Here is a 9,714-nt window from a genome sequence, read left to right as displayed (position 1 = left end):
AAAAATCTAAATATTTTCGTAAACAAAATGTGGAATCTTTCAGTAGGATTGAATGATGTTCATGAGGACACGGTCACTGTGAAACCAGAACTGCAGGTTCAATTCGCGAGGTAAAAGAAGAAGATATCTCTGCTGTTTGTTTACCTTAGTGGAACCAGAATGACTGAAACTCCGGATGAAAGAAGCTTAACAGTAAGAACGTGCATTTATTTGACATGAAAAACACACAAAACACTGGCAGAGACTTGGTCCTCATCTTCAAGCAGCAGCCTTGAAAGTTTCTGACTCATGTGTCATTTAAAGTCACACTTCAAAAATTGTGGGAGAAACAGGTCCACCCAAACAAAATTGATAATAGATTTCTATTTCCTATAAAGTAAATATAACTGTTTTGAATCAGTTAAGTTGATGACTTTTGACCTGTGACATGAAGCGAAGACATTTCAACCAGTGAAGAGACACAAAACCGCAGACAGAAACAAACAAACTTAACATCTGAATGAAGGAATCATGTGAAAGTCACTTTATCTCTCTCATCTTCCATCCAGGGCTTTGTCGCGGGCGATAACCGACTCGTTGAACTTGATCATCAGCGTGGTGCCTTTGTGCCAGTGGGCTGTGACTTTGGCAGGGAAGCCGCTGTGAGTGAGGATGGCCTCCACGATGCCGGCCGTGAATGCGGCGCAGTTTAAGCTGCTGTTCTCTCTGGGGACGGAAATGTAGGCATTAATGAGCGGCTCCTTCTCAATGATGTAATAGGTCTTGTCGTCGTCATTGGCCTGCTCCAGCTTATCTGCCTCTTTGCCAAACAAGGACTTCCACACATTCACCTGCGAGAGCAAAAGAGCCAGGAGCGTCAGCGCTTGTGAAATAATCCTTGGAAATGTAAACGCACCTTGATAAAAAGCAACATATTCAGCACTTTGGTCTCTCTCTTCCCGTTTTTCTCTCTCAGCACCAGCACGTCCAGCATGCTGGCGCCAACACTCTGACCCATGTCGGCCAGTCGGGTCTGGAGCTCGGTCACCGAGTAAACTCGGCTTTGGCAGTACTGGACCATCTCGGAAAACAGGAGGGCGAAGGCGCTCAGGCTCACTTCAGTCTTGGGCCGGGTCAGAGGTCGCTCCAAGATGTTGGACTTCCCTCGGGTGAATCGTGTGTCCATTTTGATCCTAGCGGGAGACAAAGACGACAGAACCCACCTGGCATCGTGCCAACCGGTTTTTATGGTCAAAACAATTGATATGAAAACGTTTTTCACACAAAATTACGATAAAAACAATGGAAACAGCTACTAAATAAATGACGATTTCATTTAGATTTTAGATGATAATATCACTTGAATATGTTGCACGATATACGCACGACAGCAAAGTAAATAATTCCACACACAGATACAAAACACGCGGAAGGTTCAAGGCTTCAATGATCGTTTACATTAAAACGACAATAAAATATGCACAAGTTTGAAGACAACAAATACAATAATGACGACGAACAAGTAAATCAATGAAAGACCAAGGTGACCCTGTATCTTCGCTAACTTAATACTGTCTGATGTGCACACATGCAAGCGATTTTAGCGTTTATCTGTCATTTCCTCAGTAGGCTGCTGGTGTTAGCAGGAAGGCTAACAGCTAGCAGCTCTGGAGCGCCTCCACTGTATGTCATTTTGGAGGTTTAAACAGAGTTTGGAGGGTTAAATATCTATTATATGCGTAAATCAATTCAGCATGAATGTGTGAATCGTGCAGAATAATACCTACCTTTGCCGAAATAAGTCAACAGCCTGGCTTCCGCTTCAGTTACTTCTTCTACTGCACTCGATCACTTGAGTGGACGGCGACTTCTAGAGGAGCTCAAGCGAACGATCACAAAAGTAACGACTGTGGTGAAGTACAAACTCAACATTCAGATCCGGCGTCAAACCATGTAATAATGCGCGACGAGCCAAACATCTATCTGTTGATAGGTAGCACGTCTTTCTCAGCGCTACTTTTCAATGACAAAAACAGTATTTGACCACAGATCACTTTGTTTTTCAACCTCATACGCAGTAATAATAACTGACATACTGAAAACCCCAGCAAGAATATTAATCATAAAGCTATTTGACATGATTTCATCTAAATTTAAATCATGAAAACTTTGTGAAAATGTCAATATATCTCAAATTATCTATTGATGGATAATATTGCATTGCATCTTCAACTTTGAAATGAAAAGAATGAAGTTGAAAGGAAAGTATGTGGAAGTACCAGCTGTAATATAGACGTGATTCAGACCACAAATATCTTAAAGAAAATGATATGATGAAATGCATAGCAAGAAGAGATGACATTTTAAACAACCGCTTGAGGAGCATGTTTAATGACACTTATGCAATGTATCACGCAGACATCAATTGTGATTCAAATTTGCTGACTCATGATTACATGAACTCAGATTTCTATTATATTTCCATCCGCAGCTGTGAGAAGCAGCAGAGAACAAAAGATGTCATACCTGAACTTTATCATTCTCGACCTCTGCTCATGTTTAACCGGTCGGGTTGCATTCACGCTTCTTGGATCGGATTCAATCAAAATGTTTTGACATCCTGCTCATAACAGCTTCTATTCGACACCTGCCCACTCTGTCCAGACGTATAAATACGGATGAGAAAGTGTGGACCGTCAGACGCTGCAGCCTCCAGAGAAGATGGACGCAGGACGCTGGATGCAGACTCTGACCCTCCTGCTGGTTTTTATCAGCGTGAATGCAGCAGGTGACAAATCTTTTATTTCTCATGCCTTAGCATCATCTCTAGAATGATTTCTGGGTTGCAGAAAAAGAGCGCTTTGTTATCACAACTTTATTGCAAAATTGTTTGGGTTTTTCTGTTCATATTTAAAGAAAAACAACATTTTTTTTAACTTTCTCGTTAAACAAATAAAACATCAAATTCAAAATGCAATTTCTGAATTTTTGAAAGACACAAAAGCAAAAAAAAAATGCAAGCAACAACGCAAGAGAGGAGATGATGAATGGAATATTAAATTGCATAACTGTAGTATGTTAATGGAGTTGTAAAACAAAAGTGATGGAAAAAAAGATTAAGGTTATTAGAGTGGGGACATAGGTGTCTGTTTAGAGAGGGAGCAGGTGGCTGGCAGCTTGATCTATGGTGGCCTGAAGAAAGTCTCACCAAAGCAGGATTACATGTAAAAAGTATGGAAGAGGATGAGGACCAGTGAAGAAAAAAAATCTCAGAATTCTGACTTTAAAGTTAAAACTAAAGTCAGAATTATTGCCTTTTTTTCTTCAGTGGCCCTCATCCTCTTCTGTAAATAAGCCTGAGTCAGAGATGCTCCCCCCCACACTTCTCAAAACAAAGACACCCTTTAATCGGAATAAAGTGTATCCAGTTGTATGTGCCGAACAATGTCGAGCAACCTAGGTGCGGCAGTCGCTCTAAGGTGACCGGGCCAAGTTTGTAAATGTGGCTCACCTTGATAAGGAGCAACACAATCCAAGCGTTGGTCTCTTCCTGTTCTTCTCTCTCAGCACGAGGACCACTGGGACCATGCCTGATGTATGCCCGCGACCTCTGGATGCCAGGCCACAGAGGGGAGCACGGAGACATGTGGGGCCACGGATCAGGGAACAGAGGGGGTCACGGAGGCATGTCGGGCCACGGGAACATGTCGGGCCATGGGGGCATGTCGGGCCACGGGAACATGTCGGGCCACGGGAACATGTCAGGCCATGGGGGCATGTCGGGAGGTAATTCAACAAGGCCACCAATGACAGCTTGGCCACCAATGACAGCTTGGCCACCAATGACAGCTTGGCCATCAATGAAATTCCATGGAGTCAAAATTCAGGTCCGTGAGACAAAGGATTGTGTGACCGATAAAGAGTGTCAAAAAGTCCTCAGCAAGCCGTGTAAAAAATGGATGGATTGCGAGTAAGTACCTTTTTGGACAAGCTTTGGTGTGGGGAAAAAAAGCGTGTGTGTTCTGCTCACGCTTGTTTCCTCCCACTGTATCAGACCAGCGAAGGCAAAAACGCTGGAATGAATTGTTGCATTCCAAATATCTCTGTCTGTTCTGACCCGCAGCCTGTTCGTCACTCCCTGCGCACGCATGTACAAAAGCCAGCGAGTGTCCAACACAAGCCATGACCGTGCGGTCGAGCACAACCCCACCTTCACCATCTGCCTCGTCGGGAAGTTGATGACCGATCATCACTGGTGGGGGGTGCTGAAGGTGGTTCAAGAAGAGGTGATCGAGTGCGGCATCCGTCATCACATGATCATGGACAAATGTCCCGTGGACGCAGACAGGCACATCATGCATGTCCTGGACATGATCAGGTCTCATGATGACGATGACGATGATGATGATGATGATGATTCCTGGTTCAAAAACGGCTCTGGCGCGCTCCACGGCTCCACCCTCAGCCTGCTCTCTGCCTGCATCTTTTACCTGTTCGCTTGATGGCAGGAGAAATGAGCGGCCGCCACGTCGGTCGCTCGCATGTAAGCCGATCCTCAGCGAGGCCGTGTGATTGGCCCGATGATGAAATCTTTCCACTAAGGCCTTTATGGGTGAAGGGCTTCATTTTCCCATGTAACCAAACATGCTGCTGAAAACACAAATGTGTGTACCATCTAAATGAATGAATGAATAAAGACGGAAATATTGTCTGTGCCACTTATTCTATTCTTGATATGAGTGGGACACGTCCCCACCACAAACAAATGCTGTCAGCCATAGTTTAGTAACAGTAGCTTGGGAAATGCCGGCACTCATGAAGGCAGCACCAGCGTGTATCACCCGAGAAAGAAAGAGATGAAGAAGAGCAACAAAAGCAAAGCAAGCTATGTGTAAAAGATTCATATTTCTTGTTTATTTCAGCCTGATCAACCATTTAACTAAAACAGGTCGGGAAAGTAGATCTACAGTGGCCTGAAGTGGACAGAAAGTCTCACTAAAGTCTCACTAAAGCGAGTCGCAGATGCTTTTATTCCAAATCTGAAGTAAACCCCAGTGTAATCACCCCCCCCCGCCTCACTTTTCAAAACAAACTCATTTTTGTGAGAAGCTGTAGAGAAGAATTATTTTCTCAACATCTTCAGCAGGCATGGTGGAGGTGCAGGTGTGAACATCCAAGCCCCTGCAGCAGCGTTCATGTCCACTGGGACGGCGCTGGAGGTTTGTCTTTTGGCGCAGCTCTTTCTTCATCAGCTGTGCGACCAAGACCCCAGAAATTTTCCTCCACCGAGGACCTCGCATCCAACCTGGACTGGAAACTGCCAACCTCCATACGAACTCTCGGTATCTGTTTAGTGGTGAACACAATGCAATCTGTCATGAATTCATCATTTCCAAAAGATCACAGGAGGTGAAGTTTCATCAACAAACCACGCCTTTGTGTCGATCTGAATCTGCTACCTGATCCTCAGCTTTGTCCCTGCCTCGGGCGGAGAAACGTATCAAAAGCAGGCGTGGCATGAAGGAAACATCATAGACCGATGTTGTGTAGAGATGAAATTAATACTTGAAAGTGTAACTCTAAGACTGGATTTGACCGTGCAGCACAGTAATAACACTTTAACAACATAAAGATTAGATTTAGACTAAATTTTCGGCATAGATTCCAAAAATATTTCATGGGTTTTATGACAAAAATGGACAATTATATGAATATGAGCTGTTAAGTATTGACTTCATACGCAAACTATTCAGATCATCACCGTGATTATGACATTTGCAGATGATAAGAACAATGAGAATAACAAGGAAAGTTTTTGAAATTCTTCTTGTAGGAGCGACTCCGCAGCACACGAGGGAACAGAGAGAAACCAGTCCAGGTGGTTCAGGCAGCTTGTCTTTGGTGTGTCCACCTGGCAGGCGTCTCCAGGACACCATGACTCACTGTCGCCTCTGTGTCCAGCTGAGGGGGTTCAGTGGGGGGTAAGAGGTCTCTGGGCTCATTCGCTGAGCCGCGGGATTTCAGTAAAAGTGGGTGGATTCGTCTGTTCATTCTGTCGTGCGGAACCTGGAAATACCTCATGTCAACTTTAACTTCCCGTGGAAGTCAAGTTGAGCCAGGATTAAATCATGCGGTTCACTTTTTATTCTTGAATGACAGCCGGTAGAACATGTCATACCAGATGGGGACTTCCTCATAGTTCTGACTTTTAACCAGAGCACGCAGCAGCCAGCGCACTTCACTTGTACAAAACCCGACAAACAGCCCCATACGATGGACGAAGGAGCCTGGAAGAAGACTCTGCTCGCTCTGGTGCTCGTCTTCAGCATGAAGACAGAAGGTGAGGAGGTTTTTAGTGCTGTCTGTGGTGGCGAGTGAAAAGATGCTTCAGAGATTCACACAGAACCAGGTGGGACTTTCTTTCTGTACTTGACAGGGGGCATTAGGTAGTTGAAGAAGCAGAGCTATTTTGGGCATCTTCTTTAAGCTGTTTTAGAGCCTTTCATGAAGTTGGAGTTTTGAGTCATTGATTCATGTTGTGTTTGCAGCTTCGATTTCCAACCACATGAACGACTTCATCCGAGCCGTGCAGTGGCTGGAGGACCGGGTTCAAGTGTCAGACCCGGTGACGGTTCTGCGGGCCCTGCGGCAGGCGGCCGCGCTCGACGACGTCTTCCTCCAACACTTCCTCGCCTCCCCCAAATCTGACAGCTCGGAGATGGTCGCCAGCGCCTCCCGTTACCTGAGGGAGGTGCTGCATCACCAGGTGACGGAGGATTCCCGAGAAGGAGGCGTGGTCCTGACGTCGGACGGCACCACCGTGGCCCTCAGGCCGGTGGTCTTGGGCCTGGAAGCCGGTCTGAGTACCGGGAACGTGAGTCAAGTTCACCAGCTCACGCTGGCAGGAGACCTGGGAATGGCGATCGAGGGAGAGGTTGACCTCCTGGGCGCTGACGGCTGCTGGGACGACCTGGACAGCCCTCGAGTCTTCACCCTCACCGACGACTCCCCCGCGCTGACCACTGCAGCCATCAACGGAGGCATGGACGGCTTCATCCTGGGATTGGAGGCGTCAAACCGACGTCCTCTGAAGCTCAGCAGCCTGCTCAAGTCCTACTACTGCCACCAGCTGGACGCCGACGGACTGGACGCTGCTCCTCTGCTCATCAGCCGGCGGCGGCGTGAGAACTTCAGAACTTTGGCTCCGCCTCCAGTTGTGGTCAGGGAGGCGGTGAAGGCCGTGGAGCTGCAGAGGAAGCTGGGGGGACATCCAGAGCTGGGGCTGAAGCAGAAGAGGCAGCTGCACTTCCTGATGGAAAGAGGGGTGAAGGAGTTGGTTGTCAAGTTTGTTGGTGAGTTCTTTTATTTTGAAAGTATTTTGACCTCAGTGCAGAATTATTTGTATTATATATATTTTTTTTTCCTGACTTCACCTTCAGATATTTTCTATTTTTTTCTGTTAATTTCCTATATATATATATATATATATATATATATATATATATATATATATATATATATATATATATATATATATATATATATATAAAAAAGGAATTTGGTATATTACTGAATCAAATGATGGACAGATACATATATTTAAAGAACAAAATATTGTTTATTTTGCATCAGTTTGACAATGGCACAATAAATCACAACAGTGGCTATATTCAAGTTTTTATATCACCTTATTTAAACTAAAGCCCTTTTAATGTCTTGAAAATATTTGTATGAGAATTTCAATTTTATAAGAATTTCAATTCTTATAATTCAGAGAAGTGGAAACCCTGGCCATTGTGTAGCGAAAAACATGCCTGAACAAAAGCAAACAAAAATGAGAAAATATCTAAGGTGAAGTCAGAAAATGACACTTTTAAAGAGACAGAATTACAAAGAAAGCAAAAGAAAACATGACTATGCTGAATGACCCCCAGCAGCTCATAACAAAAACAACAAAAAGCTTGATGCTCCTCTCCAGACTGCCCGCCGATGATATCGCGCTGCATGTGGGGGGCTCGGCCCTACAAAGGAACCCCCACCAACCTGACGCTGCCCCTGCACTACCTGTACATCCACCACACCGACTCACCCAGCAAACCCTGCCTGAGCTTCGAGCAGTGCTCGGCTGACATGAGGTCCATTCAGCGGTACCACCAGGACGAGAGGGGCTGGGCGGACATCGGCTACAGGTCAGTCTGCCGAGGCCGACATTTCACTCAGTGTGGAGGAGCTGCAGTCTGAGTCTCTCCAGGGTGACTGAGCTCTTATCCCAAGCATAATTCATATTTCTGGTCAATGCCCAAAGCTGCACTCCTGAGCAAGACCCCAAAGAACGACAGCCTTCTCAGGGTTGATTCAGATTCTGTTGATACAGGCGGGAAAAGTGAGTTGTGTTTTGGGAAATGCACTTGTCAGAACTAAACCCTCTGACATCCAATTATCTAGAAAGTCGAATTACGAGCGAGGAGCTTGTTCGTCTGACCCTGACCTCTGACCTGCAGCTTCCTGGCTGGCTCCGACGGCTACATCTACGAAGGCCGGGGTTGGTTGTGGAGAGGAGCTCACACTCGACTGCACAACTCAGTGGGCTACGGCGTCGCCTTCATTGGAAACTACACCGACGTGCTGCCCACCCAGAATGCCATGGGGCTGGTTCGATACAAGCTGGCCTCCTGCGCCACGGGCTCCCGGCGACTGGTGGACAACTTCATCCTGCAGGGCCACAGACAGGTGGTGGACACGGACTGTCCTGGAGACGCTCTCTTCAATGAAATCAAAAGCTGGGAGCATTTCGGGGAGTAGAGCGTTGTCTCTGGGAACAGATGACGGGGAGCCCTGCTCAATCATGCGCTTTCATCCTGTATTTTCAAAATGAAGTTTGTGTTGACCTCCTCTTGTTCGTCATGAAGCCAGAAGCAGCCAAAACTGTTTATGTGTTGCCACATCAGTCGAGGAAATCAACTCTCTTGAACATGAAACTGGAGGCTCAGGTGACCTCTGTCCACTCTCCCTGAACATTTGGAATGTGGTTGAGCCGCAGTGCAACTCTGTGACGTGTTCCAGCAGCAGCCAAATCTCAGCCGACACAATAGGTCTTGATATAACGCCACCCTTTCACCTCCAGCTGAACGAGTCAAACTTTTCTATGCTTCCAAATGGTTTTAAATCTGTCTCCTTCATAAAACACTTCTGAACGGTGCAAAGTTGTCTTTTTTAACACATTTTTTTTGCCCTACTTCCTTGGCCACGCCAACTGTGATGTGATTGGGCACCTGGAAGGGCCACCTGACCCCTGGGTTGTCCACGATGTTCCACAAAGGGCCACAGTGGGTGCAGGTTTTTGTCCCTTCCAATTGAGAGACACTTCCACCAGGTGTCTCAGGAGGGTGATCAGGCCCTGCCTCACCTGGAACCAGTCATACGTGTTTGTTCTCTTTTATTCTGAACCAGGGGCAGGATATTATATTTATACAAAATTATTTATAAACTGGAACTGTTGCGAGGATCTGTCAAGCCCAAAAAACAGAAGCAAAACAGAGTTACCAACAGCGTAAAACAAGCAGAAACATGTCAATACACTACGATATTAAATGCTTTAAACATGCTGCTTGACCATACATTGTTTTATTTTCACTGAAGAATCTCAGTATATATCATACATTTTGGAAGATCTTTTATAAGTGGTAGCACAACTGAGGGTTAAATGCACTTTATTACAAGGCATTTTTTTCTGTA

General features: G+C 45.7%; 3 protein-coding genes across 4 annotated transcripts; 2 read left to right on the top strand and 1 right to left on the bottom strand.

The window, feature by feature from the left end:
• Positions 1 to 186: 186 nt before the first annotated feature.
• Positions 187 to 1,882, bottom strand: trappc5 (trafficking protein particle complex subunit 5). 2 transcript variants are annotated; one of them, XM_053852691.1, is made up of 3 exons: positions 1,767 to 1,882; positions 896 to 1,202; positions 187 to 830 (listed from the first exon to the last, which is right to left on the bottom strand). In XM_053852691.1, exons 2-3 carry the CDS (start codon positions 1,163 to 1,165, stop codon positions 534 to 536), a joined length of 567 nt encoding a protein of 188 aa, XP_053708666.1. In that variant the 5' UTR covers positions 1,166 to 1,202; positions 1,767 to 1,882; the 3' UTR covers positions 187 to 533. The 2 variants fall into 2 exon arrangements, with proteins under 2 accessions (XP_053708666.1, XP_053708667.1); XM_053852692.1 differs by having other exon boundaries at positions 896 to 1,172; positions 1,767 to 1,834.
• Positions 1,883 to 2,635: 753 nt separating this feature from the next.
• Positions 2,636 to 4,688, top strand: LOC128751578 (uncharacterized). Its single transcript, XM_053852690.1, has 3 exons — positions 2,636 to 2,767; positions 3,547 to 3,949; positions 4,103 to 4,688. The coding sequence occupies exons 1-3, from the start codon at positions 2,701 to 2,703 to the stop codon at positions 4,479 to 4,481; spliced, it is 849 nt and encodes a 282-aa protein (XP_053708665.1). The 5' UTR covers positions 2,636 to 2,700; the 3' UTR covers positions 4,482 to 4,688.
• Positions 4,689 to 6,158: 1,470 nt separating this feature from the next.
• pglyrp6 (peptidoglycan recognition protein 6) lies at positions 6,159 to 9,172 on the top strand. The gene is made up of 4 exons (XM_053852689.1): positions 6,159 to 6,319; positions 6,528 to 7,331; positions 7,958 to 8,168; positions 8,481 to 9,172. Exons 1-4 carry the CDS (start codon positions 6,253 to 6,255, stop codon positions 8,779 to 8,781), a joined length of 1,383 nt encoding a protein of 460 aa, XP_053708664.1. The 5' UTR covers positions 6,159 to 6,252; the 3' UTR covers positions 8,782 to 9,172.
• The last annotated feature ends 542 nt before the right edge of the window (positions 9,173 to 9,714 follow it).

Source organism: Synchiropus splendidus, chromosome 19, assembly GCF_027744825.2.
Source record: "Synchiropus splendidus isolate RoL2022-P1 chromosome 19, RoL_Sspl_1.0, whole genome shotgun sequence".
NCBI classification, from domain to species: Eukaryota; Metazoa; Chordata; class Actinopteri; order Syngnathiformes; family Callionymidae; genus Synchiropus; species Synchiropus splendidus.
This window is presented reverse-complemented; position numbering and strand designations above follow the sequence as displayed.